Below are 25,603 nucleotides of genomic sequence, written 5' to 3'. Positions count from 1 at the left end.
TCTTGCCTCCACAGCACAAGGCCAAATATCAAGTAAATAGAGCTCCACACCTACAGTGGGTGCCATCCCAAATAGCACACTTGATGTGGACTTGCGGTCTTGTGGCTCACACATGTGTTTATGATGTCCATGAAACGTATGGTGTCCCATTAGTCATTTAATGATTCAGAACAGTGCTCAAAAGCATCCCCTTAGGGGCTGGGATTTGCCCTTTTGCCAAAACCACACTGGTGTGGACTTCACAGCAAACAATTGCTGCCCAATAGTAAATAAAGTATTATGTTACCCAGACATAATCACAAGTCTCTGAGATCCATAGGGAGTGCAAATCAAGTCTCAAGTATAAGTCAATAGTCCAGTCTTACAAGTCTGAGTCCAAGTCAAGACTCATATTTTTCAAGTTCGAGATTGTTATGTCTCAAGTCTAAAGCCAATCTTCGAATTTTCAAAGTATATTTGGCATGTCCACGTTAGTGATCGCTCTGTGCGCCAGCTAAGAATTTCTTGACTTGCGGATGCGGTCATCCTCTGTGCACATTGGCGGCACATATTGGCTCTACTAAAAGAGTATCACAAAGGAATTGTAGTGGGCATGCATGCGTCAAACTCATTCGTATTCGCTTGCAAGCTTCAAAGGTTTGACCCCATTGAATTGTATGGAAATATTCACTTCAGTAGCCTAGGTGCGATCATGATTTAAATGTTGCTTATACTTCCCGCATGAACACACACAGATCACTGTACAAGCGTGATGTAGTGTATACATTGTTCACCACATATCTTGCATAAAATATCTTTGTTTGTGCTCCACAGAATAAAGAAGGTCGTTTGAGTTTGAGTTGGCACAAGGGTAAGTAAATGATCATTTTGGGTGAACTATTCCAAGTCTCAAATCTCTTCATGTTATAATGTTGCAGATAGGTTTTATAAACCATGCTTCAGCACAATTATATAATATATAAAATAAAAAATATATATATTATCATTAGGGATTTCTTTTTGCATTAAGTCAAACTTATCTAAAACTAAACTGTATAACATTTTACTTGGATCAAAAGCTAATTATTAATATTTGTATTTTTTGCTACTCAATTGCGACTCAAGTTTCAGACTTGCGTTCACGTCTCTGACATCACCAAAATGCGGACTCAAAGGAGGACCACAGAGTCGCAGATACCAGTTAACTTGTGGTCTGGTCTGAGGTCTAAACATAGAAGACAGAAATGAAAAAAATGGCTTTCATACATTCTGTCTTATAACCGTTTTTTCCATATATTTGTTTCTCTTTGCCAGCATCAACTTGGAAGCCATAGCCCAAAGCTGACAGATTGGTAAGAAAAATTCTGGAACACAATTCAGATTGTTTTCTATTCCTGAAAGCCATATGCTGCCTAGACATGGTCTTCTTGGAACAAGAGCAGTTCTGATTCGGTTTGTGTTCTCTGGGTAAATGGGACATAAAATACACAACGTTTGTCCATGGACCATAGAGCAGATGGCATATTTAATGTGATGTGAATGAAAATGAGGTTTTGGTACAAGAAAGAAACCTGCTGGAAAAAAATAACTTACTGGTCTTAGCTGGTTTAAGCTGGTCTAACTGGTCTCCCAGTATGGAAAAGCTGGTTCTTAACTGGTTTACAGTAAATGGTCAGCCACACTGAAAACCCTAATATGTTGATTTTACTCAATTGACTGAGTAAACTTGTACCCTTAGTTATACAATAAATAGCTTTCATTTACGTCATACAAAGTCCAGTAAACATAAAAAAAGCTAAATAAATATTTGGTGCGACCACCTTTGCATTTAAAACAGCACCAATTCTCCTAGGGACAACTGAATAAAGTTTTTTTTGGTTGTTGGCAGATAGGATGTTACAAGCTTCTTGAATAATTTGCCACAGTTCTTGTTTCTATTTCGGCAGTCTCTTCTTGTAATCACAGACTGACTCAATATTCAGTGGGGGGCTCTGTGGGGACCATGCCATCTGTTGCAGGGCTATATATATATATATGCTATATATATATATATATATATATATATATATATATATATATATATATATATATATATAAAATGCATTTATTTATTTTTTACAAAACAAAAATCTATTTAATTTGCTAAAATGCTATGATATGATAAAATGCTGCACAACAGAGCTAGCTTCACGGTATTAATGAAAACATTAATTGCAAAAACGTTTTATTACCCGTGGCGCAAGGCTGTTTTGGCTGAATCACAACATGCTAATAAAACACTTGCATTTGTGAAATTGTTTACAGACAATATTAATAACATTTAAAACAACCATGCAGTAGTAGTTTATACAGTAGTTATTTTTTTCTGTCTTAAATGTCATGCATACAGTTGAATATAGCTTTCATTTAAAGCTACACTATGTTACTTTTTTTGTTAAAACGTAAAATTTTATTAATAAGAGAGTGCAACAAAAACAGGTCTTTACCCAAAAACACTTTGATAAACCTATAATAATGATATTATATTATAAATATTGCTGTCGGGACGGATTTCGCAGGAAATTGCATATGTACGTCATTTGCCTGTCATATCCATACACAGCGAAAATAAGATCCGGCTACTGTAGTGCACATGTGGGAGTAGCTGAAGCTGAAAGTTTGTTGTCGTGGAACATTCAAAACAGCAAACCTCCAGGGAATCACTTTGTAAAAACAAAGAAAACCCAAACAGAGCTGATTCTACAAGCAAAAAGGGAAAGCAACAGAGTCTGTAATAAAATCCTAATCAACATCGGCTTGGATTTTCAGAATTGGGGACAACTCAGAGATCTGAAAGGATTTAAAAGCGAGCCAGAGATGGGTTTTTTCTTACTCAACAGGTGAGATATTTTACATTATCACGTCTTTGTGTGTGTGTAGTGAAATACAATAATTATACTGTAATCAGTTCTAGAAATCGTTATGTCTAATGTTAACAAATGTTGCCCTAACTTTTGTAACGTCATTTATTTCAAAGCATCAATGTTTCCAATAAGTCAATACAACAGCATAAGATATGGCACTTATTTGCTCAGATTACATGTTTTCAGATATACGACTTTTCCTTTCTTTCCTTATTTAATTGTCCATTCGCTCTGATAAGATATCCTGTATTTGTGTACACTGGTGCCTTGAACCACATTCATTCGCGCAGAGGAGCAGAGCTGAACCACAACCAAAATAATGTCATTCCGCAACGCATGCAGTTTTATTTATTAACCACTAGAGGGCCAAAAGTTACATAGTGTAGCTTTAAGCGGGACTTTTATTTTGACAGACCCTTGAGTTCTTCCTGTTTTTGATGGATTATTTATAATAAAGCTTCCCATTAATGATGGGATAATCCCGTTGTGACTCTTGAGCTAAAATCTCCGAGCTGCACCTGAGGAGTTAAATTTAAGTGTCAACAGCGGTTTATACGCTAAACACTGCATTCAAATATAGCTCCGGCTGTTTGTATTGAGTTGGTGCGAGTTTGTGAGCATGCGTGACAGAGAGAGAGAGGAAGCAGATGACAGAGCAGAGTGGCACCTCTTTTTCACTCTGTAGCGTGCAGCGCATGTGACTATATAATATTTACGGTAATTAAATTACATCCTTCTGCTGTTTAATGATCATATCAAATGATCATCAAATTTTCATTGATCTCAAAACTGTCACAGTCTCATTAATTACAGCATGCTGTAATATGGTACCAAAATACAGAAGAGCAGTTTTGAAATCACAACTGACGTAAAGTGTTCCTCCGCAGTTTTTATGCTTCAACTGCAAGAGGGCCAAAAGTTACATATTGTAGCTTTAACTGTTAAGTTAAGGTAGATAACTAGATCCAGATTTGCTTTATAAATATATCGATGTAACAGTATAGGGATGGGCAAGGAGAAAGCGGGAACCAGCTGAACAGTACAAGTTTGAATGAGGAACTCAACTTAAAACAAATACAAACAGACACATATGCAACGTGGCCGCGTGCTTCTCTCTCTCTCTCGAACCAGTATCTCCAGAAGCCCTTTATCTCGCTCTTCCACTGATCAGCTGATTCAGCACCGGCCGTGCTACATCACGGCCCGCCTATGCCCTCCTCCTCGTCACACTCCTCCCCCGCCTGATTCAGGCCGGGGCGCTGCCCTTCCGGCCATTCTGTCAGCCGGTGGTCTTTAGTCTTTAGACTTTTTAAGATAAATTAGTTCAAGGAAAATATATATTTGAGTTATATGCATAAAACTTGACATTTCAAGTAATGTCTCATTAAAACAACTTGATTTTTCCATAATGACAACATAAGGGTTAAGGGTCCCTGACCAGTTGATAAAGCCCAAACCCCTCTAAAACCATCAAAACAGACCAGCCTAACTTAGCCAGGCTTGGAGACCTACAAACCTCTTTAGGCTAGTTTAAGCTATTTTTCAGCATGGAAGTTTGTTCAGCCAATGAAACTTTGAAAATGCGGCTTTAGCAAAGATTTCCAATGAACAAAAATCTCCAGAAATCATGGGTTGTGAAAATGTGACTTAAGACAGTACAACCTTGAGCAGACTGCACTTCTATCCTTCACAGCCTCATTTTCATTAACGTCAAATAAAAAATGTGCACCTACCCAGACTAAGGTCCATTGGGATCATAAACGGTAGTGTTGGCCTATTTTCAAAGGTTCCTCAGAGGTTATTTGGCTGAATCAAGCAACTTAAAGCTTTCATAATTTATTGAAAGTCAGACGATGTGTATTTAATATTGCCTCTGATCGGTGGAGCGCAGTGTTCTGGAATTGCCATAATATAAATCAGGCTTAATAAAGCATGGTGGCATGAAACACTGTTGCTTGAAACATTTCTGTCAGCCATAGGCATTAGCCCTGGGTAATTAATAAATGCCTAGCTGCATTAGTACAGGGAATTATGTTCGGACTCCTCTGGTAAAAAGTGATGAAAGAGGGAGCAAAATAGAGAGATGGATCTTTCCACGAGCAGGGTACAAAATAGTGCTTCAAACACCTTTAAAAAGTTTTTTTTTTTCCTCAAGAAGTGGTTTGTAGTTATTGCTAAACTTCCCATGAATTAAAGAAAAAACAGTTTAATACTTTTTTATATCACAACTTTTTGATTGTTTCAATTTATTTCAACTATGGTAACAGGGTTGAATGGTTGAGCTTGATAAATGCATTCAATGCAAAATTTGTAATAAAATGTACAAAATGAAATTAGATTATTTACTTGTCTGTCCATCAAGCTGTCAAAAAGGTCCAAATCATTTTACTTCTTGGTTGCCATACTTTTAAGGAATGTTCCATACAGTTTTTTACTTTAATTAAAAATCAATTACCAATTTATAAAAAGTATAAAAACTATCACCTGTTCTATGATTTTAATTGTTGGACACAGACAAAACAGTGAAGACTTCAGAGGTAGAACAGGCAAAATCCCCATTATGTGGGGGGACACAAACATTTAGACTGTGTTAGACGTCATCATTCTTTTGTGAACTTGACGTTTTACAACTCTGCAAAGGTTTATTACTGCTACTTACACCAAACAGCAGACCTGCATGTGAAAACCAATTTGAAAAAGCATAGGGACTCAGTGGCATATTTTGAGTTCCTATATTGGGCTGGTTTTAATGGTGATTTGGCAGGTTTTGTGTTAGTTTAATTGCTTTGTCGAGCAGACCTGGCAACTCCGCACCACAGTTTGAATCCAATTTTAAAAGAGCGCATGGGTCACAACAGCTACAAGGTAAAGAGTGGTGGTGAAAAGAAAAGAGAAATGAGGAAAAGAAGTTTCACTTTCCATAAGCTAGTGTAAGATGACAGCTTCTACACTGTCTGACTGTAAAAGATGAGGATCATTGTTTGGCTAGAGCCCATAGACACAGGACCGTTGACAGGCAGCTGCTCGCATTGCCCTCACATTATCCTGAAAACACACATTGCCTGCCCACTTTCTGTAGTGTGTGGCTATGGTTACCAAGGCATCAAAAACAACTCTGGTCATTGAGATAGATCAAAATGAGTGGGCCAATTTGGCAGGTGCTGCTTGGACGTGTCTACCCGACAGCTATCTATCTATCTTTTATACAGTGTGTGTGTGTATATATATATATATATATATATATATATATATATACACACAGACACAAACATAAATATATATATATATTTATGAGCAGCAGAAGTGCGATATGGCCCTACATCAGCACTGCTGTGATTCGGCCGCAGGCCGAGAAAGCGGGACTCATAAAAGAAAGCGGGACTCATCAGACCAGACGACCTTCTTCCACTGCTCCAAGGTCCAGTTCCGACGCTCGCATGCTCATTGTCGGTGCTTTCAACGGTGGACAGCGGTCATTATGGGCACTCTGACCGGTCTGTGTCTACGCAGCCCCATTCACAGCGGTTTGTGGTTTGTCCCTTCTCGGACCACTGTCGGTAGGTACTCACCTCTGCGGACCGGGAACACCCCACAAGCCTTGTCTTTTCAGAGATGCTCTGACCCAGTTGTCTGGCCATAACAATTTGGCCCTTGTCACTTAGGGCTTTACTCCTGCCAGTTTCTTCCAACATTCTCTATGAGAACTGATTGTTTGCCCACCATCTAATCTACTATGTGCCCTTGTTAGAAGAAGATGATCAATTTATTCACTTCATCTGTGACTGGTCATAATGTTTTGGATCATCTGCGTATATATACACACACACACACACACACAAACACACACACACATTGATCAGCCACAACATTAAAACCACCTGCCTAATATTGTGTAGGTCCCCCTCATGCCACCAAAACAGCGCCAACCCGCATTCTGAGATGATATTCTTCTCACCACAATTGTACAGAGTGGTTATCTGAGTTAATGTAGACTCTCAGTTCGAACCAGTCTGACCATTCTCTGTTGACCTCTCTATTCAACAAGGTATTTCCGTCCACAGAACTGACGCTCACTGGATGTTTGTTTTTTTGGCACCATTTGGGGTAAATTCTAGAGACTGTTGTGCGTGAAAATCCCAGGAGACCAGTAGTTACAGAAATACTCAAACCAGCCCATCTGGCATCACAGAATGGTGGCAAAAACAAAAATCTACAGACTACAAAATCTACGGTAACTCAGATAACCACTCTGTACAATTGTGGTGAGAAGAATAGCATCTCAGAATGCGGGTTGGTGCTGTTTTGGCAGCACGAGGGGGACCTACACAATATTAGGCAGGTGGTTTTAATGTTGTAGCTGATTGGTGCATAAGCAATGATTTATAGATAAAAAGAACTTAAATATTTATCTTTTTCACACCAAAATCGATCATGTCACTTTAGAAGAGTTGCTGGAGTCGTATGGATGACTTTCAAGCTGACAGTGTGATTTTTGGAGCTTCACGAGTCGGATCACCATCCACTTGCATTTTGAGGACCTACTGAGCTGAGATTTTTTTCCATTTTTCTTCAAATGTGTTCTGGTGAAGAAAGAAAGTCATACACACCTGGGATATCATGAGGGTGAGTAAATGATGAGAGCATTTTCATATTTGGGGGAACTTTCCCTTTAAGTGCCTTACTGTAACAACAATTTTTGCTCTTTTTTTAAATAAACAAAGGACTAGTTGAAATTATTTATTATGGAAATCAGCATTATGCTATTTGATAAACTTTAACAAGTAATGAACCCTGAATATTCCTTTAAATGTGTTTTTCAGGACAAGTTGACTTCTGTTTACAAAAAGAAACACCGTGATAGACAAGGAATTAGAGATGTGATTTCAAACGACTCGTCCTTTATAAATAGACTGCGAGTAGGCACATTTCTCAGCTCAGAACACGACTATTTTCCACTATCTATTCTTAGCTTCCACACAATGTTTTCTGGCATACTTTCAGCAAGGGCTTGGACAGAAGGTTCAACACCTGTTCAATTAAGAAGACAAATTTACTTGTGTACTCAACTTGACATTTCTAAACTGGAACCAGTCAATATTTTGTATTACAAAACATAAAATTACTACATTTGCACTTTTGACTAACATTACAAGTGGAATTCAGTGGGGGATGTGTCATGTTTGTAGCCTTTGCTTCACACATTCTTTTTTTTTTTTTGCCTTTTCAATGGGAAGATAAGCTAAAGCACCAGGATTGCAGTCTTTTTAAAACAGGCAGCCTGACTGACAGATATCTGGATGGAAAGCTACTAGTAGTTTCAAAAGTTCTGCTGTAGTCCCAGAAAAAGTAAAGCTCAAGACAGGAGAATATACTTCCAATAACCCTTTTCTGAAAGAGTCTCATAGAAAACTAATGTTCCTATGATTTAATCATTGCCTTGCCTCAAATATAACCTCACATTATGTTTCCATTCAACACTGTTTTTATTAAAGGAGGCTTCTCTTACCTTGTCTGACTGCAAGTGTGGTGGTGTAGACGAGGAATAGTAAGATGTAGTTGAGAAAGCTCTGGAACACTGGGGTGTTGGCATGGTAATCATCCGCCAAGTATTTGCTGGTCAAACCGATTCCACAGATGAGCAGCGATAAGACCTGACCCAGGGCCAGAGTCAGCAGGAGTTCCCTGTGAAAAAGATCAAGAGTCAGGACCATAATGGTGTGCATCTCAATCGGATCCCTACAAGTAATTCAAGGGCTGTCCCATTCATACAATTCTTTCACTAGCTCCCTAAAAATACCCAGCGTGCACCATAAAAACCAGTGGGCATCTGTTACTCACTATATTCACTTACAAGAAATGCATTAAGTCTCTTAAGTTAGAAGAGTAAAAGAATGATGAATCAAAGCATCATTTTCAGACTTCAAAAGAGATTTAGTTTGTGATTATTCTTAATTCCCAATGTGGATGAAAAAAATTTATCCTGAAAATATAAATAATAATAATAATAATAATAATAATGTGCTCTCCCTCATTTTGTTTCAAACCTGTATGACTTTCTTATGTAGAACACAAAAAGAGTTGTTTTCATTAATACCGTGGCTGAGCTTAAAAAAGCCTAAAAAAGGATCCAAAAGTATCATAAAAGCAGTCCATGTGATTTGCGTGGCTTATTCTGGAATGGGAGAATACTGGTAGTGCTGTAGTTGGTTTAAAAAAAAAAAACAGCTCAAAAGATTCATTTGTTTGAGAATCGGATTACACTGGTAGCACTTTATCTCTCGCACTTTAGATTCAAAGGAATCTGCTCATGAGTCATTTGTTTGAGAATTGGACAACACTGGTCACATGTCTCGCATTGTAAAATTTACTCAGACATCCAGCTATCGATGAGCAGCGGGAGCCCCCTTGAGGACAAAACTGGAACATGTTACATTTCCTTTAGCTTAAACAGACATTGATGGAAAGGAAAATGCACCCATCACACTGTGAAATTCACCAGACAAGTAGAACATTAACCTGCATTTTGCACTTCGCAGGTATTAATTTAGGACACTGAACCGGACATTTAGAAAACGTTCTCCATTACCGCATACTTTGGAAAAACAAAAATGGATTAGTGAGGACGTGGCACAAGTCTAAGTAATTTTCAATTTAGATCTTGACATCTGTTATGCATTCATGAGTGCTACAATATAAGCTGAAATGTAATTGTAGAAAACATTCCCTTTCCTAGCTCACTCCAATACCTTGACTTTGTTGCCTTAAGCCATTTTGCCACAACATTGGAAGTATGCTTGGGGTCATTGTCCATTTGGAAGACCCATTCGCGACCAAGCTTTAACTTCCAGGCTGATGTCTTGAGATTTTGCTTCAATATTTCCACATAATTTTCCTTCCTCAGGATGCCATCTATTTTGTGAAGTGCACCAGTTCCTCCTGCAGCCAACATGATGCTGCCACCTCCATGCTTCACTGTTGGGATGGTGTTCTTGCAAGCCTCACCCTTTTTCCTCCAAACATAACGATGGCCATTATGGCCAAACAGTTCGATTTTTGTTTCATTAGACCAGAGGACATTTCTCCAAAAAGTTCTTTGTCCCCATGTGGATTGCAAACTGTAGTCTGGCTTTTGTATGGCAGTTTTGGAGCAGTGGCTTCTTTCTTACTAAGCAGCCTTTCAGGTTATGTCGATATAGGACTCGTTTTACTGTGGATATAGATACTTCTCTACCTGCTTCCTCCAGTATCTTCACAAGGTCCTTTGCTGTTGTTCTGGACTGATTTGCACTTTTCACACCAAACTATGTTCATCTCTAGGAGACAGAATGTGTCTTCTTCCTGAGTGGTATGATGGCTGTGTGATCCCATGGTGTTTATACTTGTATACTATTGTTTGTACAGATGAATGTGGTGCCTTCAGGCATTTGTAAATTGCTCCAAAGTATGAACCAGATTTGTGGAGGTCCACAATTTTTTTTTATGAAGCCTTAACTGATTTCTTTTTATTTTCCCATGATGTCATCTCCAATTCAGTACAGCTCCTATCAGAAGCTAATTGGCTAATTGTCTAAAGCCTTGACATAATTTTCTGGAAACTGCTTAAAGGCACAGTTAACTTCTGACCCACTGGATTTGTGATAGTCAATTAAAAGTGAAACAATCAGTCTGTAAACAGTTGTTGGAAAAATCACATGTGTCATGCACAAAGTCGATGTCCTTAACAACTTGCCAAAACTATAGTTTGCTAATATGAAATCTGTGGGGTGGTAAAAAATTTGTTTTAATGATTTCAACCTAAGTGTATGTAAACTTCAGACTTCAACTGTATTGAGAACAATACAAAATTGAAGTTTGGCAAAGTGAAAATGCACTTTTTTTTTTACATCTTTGCAAATGATTTATCTGCTAATTACAAGTACTGTATTCAAACCTTTCTTCAATACTTGTGGTTGCCTTTGCCAAACCTTTAGTTCACGTTGGTGTTATGTGCTAATGGTAGATTATTTTTGTACTCTATCCATTTAAGAAAAGACAAAAATAAGTGTCCAAAAAGTGAAAGGTATGAATGTTTTGAGGACACATTAGGTATCCTGGCTTTAAGAAATACCAAACTCCTTAAGAGAAAACATTCAGCTCTGTCACATTTTGTGAATACAATTTTCTTTCTATAGTAAATACAAGGTCGGTCACAGCACAAAATCACACACACCCAAAGAATATGAAGTAGCAAGTAGCATGGCACATTCCAACCATAAAAACATTATTTTAAGTGCTTATCCCTCAATTAACACTTAATTTCCTTAAGAAGAAAATGTTTATAGCTTCACCCACTCAGACATTTATTGTATATGGACACAGCTCTGAAGTGATATTCTCATCAACAGCTCCTATGACTGTCATCTCTGTGACCTCCCAACAAGCAAGCCATTCAAGAGCTGTCGGCTACATCCACCATGTCTGATTTATGCTGTAATCTGTGAGGATAAATTCACACCAGCTGTCATGGTGACAAACAAACCAGCTTCCTGTAATTCATCAACACAGTTCCATTGATTTGGCATTTTTAGGGTGGCACAGACTAGGGATATAGTACTATACCATACCTTTATGGTTACAAAAGCATTTTTTGCAAGCAACATATACATATTTAAATATATTATTATACTATATGTTTTAATAGTGTCCGTTTTTTGGAGGGCTCTAAAAAAAAACGTAAAATTTATACATTTTGTCAAATGGTCTGTTGCCTTTAGTGTCACAGCTCAGTAAATGAATGAGTGAACGGCTTGGAACTGTGCCAATTCTTGCGATTAATCACATGACTTTCAGGTGATTGGCTGATCCCACCAAGTTTGGGATATCTACGGAATTAGGGCAAGATAATTCAAGACTTTGCCATAATTTATTTAATTTGAATAAAATAAAGGTACAATTCAAGTTTAAAAAAATATATTTCTTCAGACCTTTGTTTTGTTTGGACAAGCAATCTAGCTTCATATCATGTGACCACATTTTGGGGTTTTTAACCACTGAAATTAAGAGAACGTATACTTGTTAATTTTCGGATGGAGCCACATTGAGAGCAAATATCTTTGAGATTTAACCATATAGGCCTTTAAAATAAAGACACAAAAAAGAAAGTTTGTTCTTAATCAGAATCCAAAGGGATTTTAAAGGGGTCATGACATGAGAAACCAAATTTGCCTTGATCTTTTGGTATATAAGAGATCTTTGTATCATTAAAACGTCCTGCAAGTTTAATATTTTAAGACGTCCTCCCCATTCTAAACGAATCATTTATTTAATCAAGCTCAAAATACAGCTCGTTCTGGATTCATGGTTAGAAGTGACGTGTCGGTTAGAAGTGACGTAACAGCGTTTGCATATGACCGCCTCCAGCACAAGATAACTACGCTTTAAGCACAAGACAACTACGCTCATTTCGTATCGCCGTGCTCCTCACAAGTGTTCAGTCGATGGACAGCGAGCTCTGACAGAGACTACTTGTGCACAGGAAAATTACGATGCCACACAGATGTGCTGTTCCTGGCTGTGGTCAAACAAAACCTCTGAATAAGCTGCCGAAAGATCCAGACGTCAGGGAAAAATGGATGCAGTTTATTTTTTGCGGACGTCCCAGTCACGGCAGTGTTTACTTAAGCGTTTGTTCTGTACATTTTAAGGATGACTGTTTTAAGAACAAATCTCAATATGATGCTGGCTTTGCCAGAAAACTGTTGCTCAAAGATAAGTCCGTGCCGACTATTCTGGGAACAACGACGACGCAAACTGTAAGTAGGCCTAATCTATTTTAAACTTTAAACTACTTTTTAAAGCGCAATTTCATTCATTATGAATAATCACAGTGTTTTTACTTAGTTTACTTGCATATTGTTCTGGCTGGGAGCGTCAATAATTGATACATAGGCACTGACGTTAGCCAATCATAACAGTGGGCGTTAACACTGAAGTCTTAAATGGAAAACGCCCCCAAAACAGACTGTTTGAATCAGAGGATGAGAAACAGGGTGGGAAAAGGTCATAAATCACTAGATTTTAAAAGTTTTTCTTAAAAAAAAATATATTAATACTATAATTGCACCTAAGGGAACATAATAATACAATAAAAAAACCCATGTCATGACCCCTTTAAAATATCTTTAATACTTCTGGAGTTATAGGCACTCCAACTTTGGAAAAACACCACAAAAATGACTCTCAATAGATTTCTTAATCTCTGTGTAAAAACAAAATAATGATGCCGCTGCTGCCTTTCTATCGTTACATCTCTTGAACAGTAGTTTTGTTCCAAATCATAGGAAAACCTTTTCAATAAATAATGGTTTACTCAGTAAATACTGATCCATGTCATTTCATATTTTGACTTTACCATCATTTGTGTTGTTTGTGCGTTTTTATCTTTGTGGGCCGTTTTATACTTGCTTAGGTGGTGGTTTGTTTAAACCAACTAATGGAATCCTCCTTTGCTGTTTTCACCTGGCATGTTTAATTATAGTTACAGTATGTGTGTAAGTGTTTGACAGTCCAATTGGCTAGATCAAAGGGCTAAAGTCAAGGCGGGAAAATCAGGCGTGTGAAACCAGGTGAGGGAATAATTGTCAGTCAACCTGGCTTAAAGTAGGGGACATGCCCTCTCCTCAAAAACCATCTTCTTACTCCCCAGTGCGCACAGAGCATACCAAATGTGTTTGATTAGAGACAGCTTGATAATAAAAGCAGACATAACTCAGAAAATGTCTTGCATGCTTATTCTACATTAAACGTTAACTAATGGTTAATTAGATTTGCTTGCAACAAAATCTTGCATCTATTCAGATGAAATCAATACTTCTTTAATGGTATTTAGCAGACATTAAATGGTTTATGATAAAAATGTAAAAAAATATATCTAAGTCTAATGTTAATTTTTTACCTAAAGAAGCTATTTCTACCTGACCAGCCCCTTAAAAATGACTTTCAATAGTGTAACCTATGTGGTCGATCAATAAAGATTTCTCAATGACCGATTGAATATCTAAAGAGTTTCAATAGGTCCATTGACAAATAAGGTTGTCCGGGTTGATGAAAATGAGAAATCTTATTTTAAATGTTATTTAAAACACTTGTGTCAAGTACGTAGATGAAATTCTTGTGTCAATGTTGTTGTTTTTATTGTATTTTTTTGTGAAATCATTGATAGTATTTGCAAAAGAAAAAAGAATCATGACTTAAATATGTCAGGTGGTGTAATGATTAAGTAAAAAGTTTTCAAATACTTTCCTACCTTGAATATATGAGAGTGAACACAACTTTGTCAGTAAATAAAAAAAAAATAAAAAAAATTCAAACATATTTTCAAGATAAAAATATCACACATTTTTTAGTCAAGCGATTGTGGTCATGTACAACCTACCCGTTGGTTACACAAACTGAATTTGGTGGGGGAAAAAAGGTTTTGAAATATTAATAATAATTTAAAATAAAATTGTTTCACTGCATATTTTTTATTATTATTATTATTTTATTTAATTATTAAAATTATCTTTCGAATTTATAAGAATATATGAATTTTAACTTTAAATTTGTTACTGTTTTCAGGCGATTACGCCTCGTGACATTTTTAAAAAAATACAAAAATGTCTTTGTAATTGAAAACATATCCATCATAGTAGCGTTATTATTTAAGTAATTGTATTCAAGTAATTGTTTTGTGTGAATTGCATTTTAAATATATTTTCTTTCTGGAATAAGTTGATCTGGACAAAAAAAATTATGTAATAATTTTGATAATTTCAAAATCGCCATATATCGTCCGGTTTATCGGCCTGGCTGTTAAAATAAATTGGCCTATCACTGCAACCTAGTCAGGGTCATTCATATTTTTTTAAAAATCAACAAATAAACATTCAAATCATTTTGTTGAGAATAAAACCATTTAATTTGGATGTTCCCACAACAAGAACTTTGCTAACATATTTTTACAGTAAACAAGAGAGAAAACATATAATCTTTCCAATGTTAGCAAAATATCACACCAAAGGTGTAGAAAACCACTAACGGGTAGAATTCTCACAAGTCTCGACTAGGTATTCCAAAGGAAAAATGAAAACAAAAACCTTGAGGTTAAACCAAGGACATCTGTTACCACGAATGTGTCATTAAATGGGGATAGTACACAATTGTGATTTCATTCATGTGAACTTTCATGAGATTAATTAAGATCTGATTAGTTCCTCAGCAGTTCAGCGGTTGTGCAGATAACCGAGCAATGGCCAATTTCATGATAACAGTATTAAACTGATAGAGCTGATCTCCCACATCTCACATCTCTATCCCAGGGGCTTTAGTGGCCATTTTCTAATTTTCTCAAAGACTATGGGCTTGTGCAGTGAATTTCACAGTCTGCAGACAAAAGACAACACAACATAAAATTAATAAAACACTGTGAACATATGCACTACATGCCCATAAATATGCAGACATCCCTTTTTTAACATTTCCTTTTGCAATTATGTTAAAATATAAAAACAAATGGTCAAAATTCCATAATATTCAAATTCCTCAATGCTAAATGTAAGGAAACATAACACGTTGGTATTGTAATGCATTGCATGTAGCAAATATTACATCACAGTGGCAGTGTCAAACTCCTCAGTTATTGCTGGATATTAAATATTGAAATGTCATACATGATTTAGGCCTTTTGTGTGTTTTGGAAAGGTCTGAAACCCACAAGCATGTGCTCGCTGTGACCACCAGTATCACAGACGTACACATTTGCAATTTGATAGAAACCAATTCTAAGGCAGTTGTATTTAAGATCTTCTGGACTATGTAACATTGCCCCAAGAGGTGTAACCTGGGCAAGGGTATATTTGGTTTGTAGCTGCTGTAAGGTGCTCTTTTTCATTATGGAGTAGTGTGAAATAGCTCAAGGACGGGACGGAAACAAACGTCAACTTAAGGGGTAAGTTTTTAATTCTTAAGTTTTTTTTATAACACATCAGAGACAGTCTTCCTTGGTTCTCTCATGCTCGTCGCTCCTGCCCTTTATGCGCCTCCTCGTGTTACTGAAATTAGAACACAGGTGTTAGTTATCATTTAGCTCAGGTGTGAGCCTTACGCTTTCTCTACGGTACGGTCAGCTTGACTGCTCACTAGCCACAAGTAGAAACAGTGAATAGGACAAAAAGAAAGTGATATTAAGCTCATGCACGCTTTACTGTCCTTCACCTGTACTTGCTTTGCCAGGTAAAATAATGTTGATCCTGTATGACTTTCTGTTTACTGTGGAAATGAATGCAGAATATTAAGGACTGGCAGCCTCAGTCACCGTTCCCTTGCATTGCATCTGTTTTCTATACAATGGGAAACATTTCCTTTACCTCAGTCCAGCATTTACTGCATCAATGAAAGGATTTGTGTTGTATTTGTGGCATTCTAGGGTGCTTCTCAAGGACAGGGCTGTGATAAGGGGTCATGTCTAGAAGGTAACCCTATCTGAGGGTTGTCCCCCCCTAAAATATCATTAAAATATGTGTATTGTAAATAATCTAATGATATATTCTTAAAATAATTGTTTAAGAAATAAAATAATACAAATGCAAACGGGGCAACAACAAAAAACCCCTTGGTGTCCCCTTCAAAAATTGCTCTTGAGAATTGTTATGTTTATTGTCCCCCCCAACATTTTGATGAAATTTTCACCCCTGGATTTGAGGGATTCATTGTTGTTTGATTACTTCCATTTGTGATTGATTATTGCAGGCAACCCCATCACTGCCATTACCAGTGCTTGACATAAGTTTTTATTTCTGTTAACTGGCCAGGGCTGCGTTTCTCAACAGCATTGTAAGCATTGTAGAAACCATTGGCACCAATGGTCTCTATGATCAACTTAAGCTTACGATGCTTTTGGGAAACACAGCCCTGTTTTAATGGTAGCAAGTCAAGCAATGTGTAATAGAACCAATTGGCTACATACAGTATGTAAATGGTCTGCACTTATATAGCGCCTTTTTAACCTTATCTGTATTCAAAGCGCTTTACACTGCGTCTCATTCACCCATTCATACACACAGTCATACACCAATGGCAGCAGAGCTGCTATGTAATGTGCTAGCCTGCCATTGGGAGCAATTTGGGGTTCAGTGTCTTGCCCAAGGACACTTCAGCATGTGGAGTCGTGTGGGCCGGGATTCGAACCACGCTGTGCGGTTAGTGGCCGACCCGCTCTACCAACTGAGCCACAGCCGCCCCAGTATGTCTAACTAGTCTATGTGCATCAAATGAACATGTTTATCAAAATATATATTTAAATATAGGCATCATTTATGGGTGGGACAGGTTGGACACATCCCTATCAATTTTTGCTTTGGCCAGAATTTCTCCTCGTTGCTGTGTGTCTCCAAATTGATGCAGTGTATGAGTCCTGTGAGATTGATGTAGAAAGGTTACCTTCTAAACACGATTGTGATAAGGATAGACAGAAGAGGGAAAACAACACGTAAACTATTTATCTGCTGATGCAAACAGAAAGTAGAGCTCAGGACACAATGAGCCCAGGCCTCTGCTACAAAAGTATATTGTTTTGTTCCACTCCAGGGCTATATAAGACAAAGACAAAGTGTGACAAATGTGTGCCCTATCCTCTCAGGGACATTTTCCATTCAACAGAAATGTTGAGAAAAAAGGTTACTAATAGTTTTTCCGTTCATGCTCTTGAAGTAGGTCTGAATACTGATACAGATTTCCCAATTTGATCAGATTCTGACAAGTTCTTGATTGAATTCTATTCTGATTTTGATTCGATGTCGGTTCATATGGGTATATTTCGGTTATAATTCCTTTTGCTAACATATGAAATTGTCTTCCAGCTAGTGCTGTTAATTATACAGGGGACCTTCTAACTACAGTAGGTACATTATGAAAATATGAATATTACCAATTATATTTAATTAGTTTTTCTCATTTTGGTCATATTTTGGCTTTTTAAAAATAAGCAAATCCTTGTATTCAATCAATAAATAACATATTATATTTCATAGGGATGCAACTAATGATTATTTTGATAATCGATTAATCTAGCGATTATTAGAACGATTATTCGACAATTCAGCGATTATTGCAACGATTACTCATTAGCTCTTAACCGATTATTCAGCTTGTGTCCCGACTTATAAGGTTGTATTAAGTTAATTTCAGCATTTACAGGGGGTAGTCAGTGATTTTATTGCCATCCGAATCCGAAATGTCTGTTTTTCTCCCACCTCCTGCGAGAAAATTCTCAGCAAAATTAGGTCATGTGGTAATTTAATTAGCTTCTGAATCCACATCACTGAGTTTATAATCCAAAAGCCGTTTTGGAAATCCTTTTTGACCACTGCTAAGTGCCGTACATTTACGCTGTGTGCGGAAACAGCTCTGGCGATAATGGACATTTGTGAAAGTTGGAGGATTGTGTAACAGAAATGTTTGAAATAATTCACAATAATAAAATTACATCGCCCAAGCGGCACAACTGAGGTGATGCGGGTGACAAAACAAGCACACCCCCATCGACAGATTAATTTGGCAGCGTTGATAAACATTCCTGTCCCTACAGTTTCTTGATTTGTTTAATTGTGCTTCGCAAGAATTTTGATTGCTCCATATCTGAAATTGTATACTGTAAATGTCCACAGCGCTTTGCAGCGTGGTCTCCTCATGCTTTAAACATTTTATTTTCACTTTAGCAACTATGAGAAACAGTTTAACTGAATAAGCTTGTGGTAACCACAGTAACTTAATTCTGCATTCTGCCCCAAATGAGCCTCAAAGTATGAACTTCAAGACCTAGTTGGTATGAATGACTTAAGCCATTTACAGCCAGCTCTCATCTTCAAGGGTATATCAGCCCTACAATCCAGTAGCCTATGAAGCAAGCCAAACATTCCCCACTGAAATTTGCAGCACCACAGACTGAGACATCCCATGATGCCCTATCTCTCTAGTGCCCGGCAGCATGACTGCCATCAACTACTCACTGAAACAAGACAGCTCTTGCCATTTACTTGGAATTAGGCAGATAAACATCAGTTCTACCAGATTCACAAGAGCTAGCGATCATTTCTTGATATTCTAGAGCTCTGTTAACTCAATAATTTGATGGATTGTAGCACTGAAGTGTTATTTAAAATAAATGCATGACGAGTCGTAAACAACTATTGATCAAAACTAACAGGCAGTTTGTGGAAAGATAGAAGCTAACAAGGGGAGGAATTCATCAAAAGGTAAATCCTGATACCTTCTGTCAAGAAGACTTAATAATCTATGGAACAAATTGGTAGATGAGGAACTGCATCTATTTTCTGACACTGCTGGTCCTCCATGGCTTATAAAAATCTGAAATATGACTGGAATTAATTTGAGTTATAAACATCACTAGCATTTTTAACAAGCTGGTGTGAAAATTGAAACATGGGGTCTATGTAAAGGTTTTAGCTATACAGACAGTATCCAGCCATACTTTTGATAAAAATATCTTTTAAATGTAATAAACCTTTTGTCATGTTTATTCATTAATTTCAGTCCATTTTAACACAGACAAAAATTGAATATAATTTTATGCAACTAAAATGTAGTAATTAAACAAGTTTTTTTTTTTTTCTTAAATTCAGGTATGTTTGTAAACACTTTTTGTAATCACATTTTTTGGCAAAATAAAAAAGTAATGAAAACGCTTTTGTCCAACTCAAATCATACCAGTCTGATTTGTGCAATGTTGGACTAACAGATCTAGATAATGCAATTGTAGCTCAGCTTTATCCATCATGTAAACACGTTAAACGGAGTGTAATTAGCCTTTTGCACTGTGTGCATTCTCCAAATGACAGAGGTGAAGAGCAGCATGTATTTAGATGTATGGATGCAAATCTATTCTACCTTCACCTGATTTGAACCATTCCACAAATGCCTCAGACCCAAAATCTTCAATAAAGACACTCAAACTTTCCAGACTTCTTGGATCAAAATATGGTTAACTCAAATGGATCGATCATTTTACAACAAAGACCCTTCGGCGAGCTCCTCTGAAACAATGGAGGAAAACAGCTTAGAAGTCAATCCGCCAAAGGTGGGCTCTATCTGGTAATCTATTCTGACAGAGATTTTTTGGAAAGAGTGAAGTGAAAAGCTACAAACCTTATTTACAGAGCTACTCTGTGCTTCTCTGGAAGAATAGAAAGAATGTTTAAGGATTGATTTTGTTTTCTTCTCACTTGTATCTCCAGGCATCTCCTGATCGGAGCTCCATGCTAACTCTGAAGACCCAATCAAATGTAATTTTCTTCCAAATTACTTCAGTCCAGATCAATACAGATCAGTGGGGTGACCTATATGCACTCCCCTCAAGGAGTAAATATATACATCAAGGGCTTATTTCAGTCCTATTGAAGGCAACTCCTTGCCTCTTTATTCAAGACTCCTGCTAGGTTAAAACAAGCAAGAAAGAGGCAAAAAGGAAAGGGAACCACAGTAGTAAAGCTTTAGATCTCTAGTCTTATTGTATATTCTCTATTGCAGCCGTTCTCAAACTGGTACACGTAGCCTACCTCCAGTGGTACACAAAATTGTCATGTTTTATTTTTACATGTTTTATTTCTAAACTGTTTGGAATTGTAATATAGTTTGGTCTGTCTGATCATCAGAGCCTAATATAGCACATGTTTTTATATAGTCAGTGCAAGGTGAAGTGTGCAATGGAAATGTTTTGATTTTGAGATATATATATGTATATACATACACAAACGTTTAGAAAAATCTACAGATTTAGCTGTTTCGGAAGGAAATTGGTACTTTCATTCACCAAAGTTGCATTCAACTGATCAAAAGTATAGTCAGGACCTTATTGATGTAAAAAAAAACTGCACCATCACTATTTGAAAAAAGTAATATTTTATCAAATCTAGATAGACCCCATTTCCATCAGCCAACACTCCTACACCTTACCCTTGAGTAATCATGCTAAATTGCTAATTTGGTACTAGAAAATCACTTGCCATTATATCAAACACTTCTGAAAGCTATTTGGTCCGTTAAATGAAGCTTAACTTTGTCTTTGTGTTTGTTTTTGAGTTGCCACAGTATGCAATAGACCGGCATGTCTTAAGGTTTCTCTAGAAACTCATCAGTCAATCATTGTTTTGAGGAATGAAGGCTATGCAATGCTTGAAATTACCAAAAAACTGAAGAATTCATACAAAGGTGTACACTACAGTCTTCAAAGTCAAAGGACAACTGGCTCTAACAAGGACAGAAAGAGATGTGAAAGACCAGATGTACAAATAAACAAGAGGATAAGTACATCAGAGTCTCTATTTTGAGAAATAGACGCCTCACATGTCCTCCGCTGACAGCTTCATTGAATTCTACCCGCTCAACACCAGTTTCATGTACAACAGTAAAGAGAAGACTCAGGGGTGCAGGCCTTATGGGAAGAATTGCAAAGTAAAAGCCACTTTTGAAACAGAAAAACAAAAAGAAAGGTTAAAATGGGAAAAGAAACAAACATTGGACAACCGGTAATTGGAAAAGAGTGTTATGGATCTTAACCCCATTGAGCTTTTGTGGGATCAGCTAGACTGTAAGGTGTGTGAGAAGTGTCCGACAAGACAGCCACATCTATAGCTACAAGAAGCGTGGGTTGAAATGTCACCCGAGTATCTGGACAAACTGACCGCTAGAATGGCAAGGATCTGCAAAGCTGTCATTGCTGCATGTGGAGGATTTTTTTGATGAGAACTCCCTGAATAGTTTAAGAAGTTCTGAACATTTTTGTTTCTAATTGTAATAGTAATTTTTCACATTATTAATGTCCTGACTATACACTGTGATTAGTTGAATGCCACTTTGGTGAATAAAAGTACCAATTTATTTCCATAAGAAAAAATATGTACATTATTCTACTGCCAGTGTATGTATGTGTGTGTATATATATATATATATATATACATATATTGAAAAAGTTAACCTAAAAATGTTGCTACATGTTGTGATATGTATCTAGGAGTGGTCTAACTGTGCTTGTTTTGGGACTGGTCTCACCAAGGGATGTTACTTATGGTTTAGCCAGCACAACGTTGATCATAAATCTCCTGAATTACTGACAAGCACCATCCAATCAGAATTTGTGCAGTCTACGAGACAGGTTCTAGTACCATGGAAATCAGGAAGAAATCACATTCACGTAAACAAGGGTGAGCGCAATTTGCAGGTTGCATTTTCTCTCTAGAATAACATTTTCCCTCCACTGACAGTTAGGTTTAGAGTCGGGGTTTGGTTTAGGGGTAGGGATAATAAAATATGCATTCCGGCTGACTATATGACATAATTTACAACTAAATGTTTTTTTGTCGCTTGTGGTGACATCCTGTGGACAATTACCTCAAGAATGCTTCCAGCCTCAACCAATGAGAAAAGTGGTTTGAATTTCAGTATGCACAAACCAATTTCAGAAGAACATTTCACCTCCTGTCATTCACAGTGTGATCAGTCAGATTTAATATTTATGGAAAACTGTCCTATATTTTCTACTGCCGAAGTTGGCGGTTCTTGGCCAAAACAAGCTCTAAACTGCACCAGATTTCATGCTGACAGTCAAAAGTCTAACTATGCAAGACTACCTCAAATCACACTCCCCACATTTAAAAAAGCCACAGACAACATGGCCTGTGTTCAGTTGACATGCTGGGTAGCCGAGAGCAATCGTGAGACCAACCATGCTGCCAGAAATCAACTCAATGGTCACTTCACTCTGAACAGAGCTGTAGTCATGAAATAATTCACCCTTCATATACAGCCGTGAACAAATAACCATTGTCTCCATACAGGGCCATAATGCTTGTGAATAAATCTCACTAACAGACATGAGCTTCTCGCCTGTTTTGCAGTTCTTTCAGACAGAAAGTGCCAATCAATCAAGTCAAGTCAAGTCAAGTGGTTTTTATTGTCGTTTCAACCATATACAGTTAGTACAGTACACAGCAAAACGAGACAACGTTCCTCCAGGACCATGGTGCTACATAAAAACAACAAAGGACCAACATAGGACCACATGAGACAACACAACGAAATAAAATACCTATATAAACTACCTATATATACCTATATAAAGTGCACGTGCAAACATGTGCAAAAAGTACAGGACAGTACAACAAATTACTGACAATGAACAGGACAATAGACAGTGCAGCGCCGACCAGTACTCAGTAGTGCAAAAAGATGACAGTTTCTAAAAATGTAAACATAACATACTATGAGATAATGTTCTAAGCACATAGCAGTTATTGAGGTAGCAGACAGTTATAAAGTGACAGTAATTAAAGTGCAACTCAGGACACGTGTGTGTCAAACCAGTCTCTGAGTATTGAGAAGTCTGATGGCTTGGGGGAAGAGCTGTTACACAGTCTGGCCGTGAGGGCCCGAATGCTTCGGTACCTCTTGCCAGACGGGAGGAGGGTAAAGAGTTTGTGTGAGGGGTGTGTGGGGTTGTCCACAATGCTGGTTGCTTTGCGGATACAGTGTTTTTTGTAAATGTCTTTGATGGAGGGAAGAGAGACCCCAATGATCTTCTCAGCTGTCCTCACTATCCTCTGCAGGGCTTTGCGGTCCGAAACGGTGCAAGTCCCAAACCAGGCAGTGATGCAGCTGCTCAGGATACAATCAACATAAGACTTAGAAGGAAGTTGAATTTGCTGCTACTGTTTTAAAGGAATTTTTCAGGTGTTCAATCGCCTGCATTTGTGGCATTATGTTGATTACCACAAAAATACATTTCGACTTGCCCCTCCTTTTCTTGAGGGCAACCAATCTGTAAATGTTAAAACAAAGAAACTGGTTGAATCCTAATTTGCATATTTATACTATGCATCAAATTGATTTACTTTGCTGGTAGTTGGAAAGCACATACTTTGGAGTATTTAGTTAGATAGTATACCAGTATTGAGACATATTATAATAACTTTTTTTGTCACCTGTTTTACGGTTAGCATGTTAGCATTAGCATCTAGCTAAATTCATTGTAAGAGGTTCGTTGGGTGGAAAAGAGCAGATGGGAATCTGGGAACTCAACTCAAAGATTGGCTTTAATTAAACAAACTTAAGAATGGCTTTTCAGCTCCACACAATACAACACTGTCTCTTTTTGTCAGGTAGCTCTCTTCCTCCCTTGTCGCTGGACTGGTCCCTTTATACCACTCTCTCCAAGGCTTACTACAATTGGAAACAAGTGTTAGTCATAATCAGACTCAGGTGTATGCACCCTTACCGCTTTCTCTCTCTCCGGACGAACGCTCAATTATATTAAAGCAATATCTCACATTAGATGCAGCACTTTATTCGAAAAAGAAAGAACTGCAATATAATATTTTGGATTGTGCTTTGAGATTCTGTAGGGAAAGAAAAAATTTAAAAGATTTTCATGAAATGATTTATTTAGATGATAATAATAAATAATAATAAAATTAAAGTAACTTTTGATATGGCAAACAAAATGGGATCAGGATTTCCCTAGTTATTGACATGAAATAAGCTCCATAGAAAACTATTGTATTCTGAAACTAAAACAAAAAGCCTCAAAAAGAATCTTCACAAACTGAAAAGAATGCATTAATGCATGAAGGCACATACTGTGAATGAATGCATCCTGTGAAAATTTAAACAGAAATAGTATAGGCCAATGACCAACAATTCAGGTACTTTTGACATACTTTCCTTAACTTCTTGTGATTTTGAACACAGTAATCCAAAACTTGCCTATTATATAGGATAAACAGTGTGCAAATTGGGATTCAGACACTGAATTTAGGAAGACATGAACTATCTAGCATGGAATATGACAACAAAAGTTAGGCTTAATCATAATGAGCTTCATTTTGGCCTGATAGGGTAGAAGATGGTTGAAGCAAGAGACTTGAAGTACAATGGTACAAACACTGCAGCCCTTAATTAGTGGTCTGAAAGACAGAAACACTTGGCTGTGAACAGAGATGAGATGTCATGACCAAGAAGGTTTGAAGGCAGCTGACAAACACATAGCTAAATCTTTCATCCAGCCATTAACAAAAGCCCCACAGAGACAGCTGCCAAGTGCCAAGACAGGGAATTTAAAAAATGCCTCGTGATCTCAGCTATGTTGTCTGTTATGAACCTTCAGTCAGCAGCAAATTGGTACTTGGAGATCCTCTGACAGTATACTTTTCCATCCTGATGAGTACAATTTTGCATCAAGCAACAAGTAAGCTTTTAGCATTTGCATATAGTTTCATTAAATTGCCCAAAGCTGGAATAATTGATTCTGATTGACTCATTGCGGAAACCTGCTGTCAAATTGTTTTGTATCGTGACCGCTAAACTTCATAACTGACTGTTGTTCCAGACAACCGATTTTCGTACTTACAGTAGCGGTGCTTATTCTTTTTATCACGAAAGACATGTATCAGTATCATAGTCTAACATCCCCTTTTGTGTTCCATAGAAGAAAGAATGTCATAAAGGTTTGGAACAATATTAAGGTGAGTAAATAATGACATAATTATCACTTTTGGGCAAACTCTCAATTCAGCTTGTTTATTTGGATTAGGGTTGAATACTGTATGATACCTAGCCAAATTCACATGGAAATTACTGCAATTACTTTAAAGATTGGCATCATCATGACCTAATTATGCGTTCACTATCAGCAA

The 25,603-nt window shown here is 37.3% G+C and overlaps 1 protein-coding gene across 1 annotated transcript in view; it reads right to left on the bottom strand.

Moving 5' to 3' along the window:
• The window catches only part of slc35f1 (solute carrier family 35 member F1), a 107,552-nt gene that overhangs the window by 51,672 nt on the left and 30,277 nt on the right, over nucleotides 1-25,603 (bottom strand). The window contains exon 2 of the mRNA XM_052098142.1: nucleotides 8,389-8,564. Within this exon, the coding sequence (XP_051954102.1) occupies nucleotides 8,389-8,564 (176 nt within the window). The remainder of the gene's footprint in view (nucleotides 1-8,388; nucleotides 8,565-25,603) is intronic.

This window comes from Xyrauchen texanus, chromosome 30, assembly GCF_025860055.1.
Source record: "Xyrauchen texanus isolate HMW12.3.18 chromosome 30, RBS_HiC_50CHRs, whole genome shotgun sequence".
NCBI classification, from domain to species: domain Eukaryota; kingdom Metazoa; phylum Chordata; class Actinopteri; order Cypriniformes; family Catostomidae; genus Xyrauchen; species Xyrauchen texanus.
The sequence above is the reverse complement of the archived record's forward strand: the minus strand, read 5'-3'. Positions and strand labels throughout refer to the sequence as shown.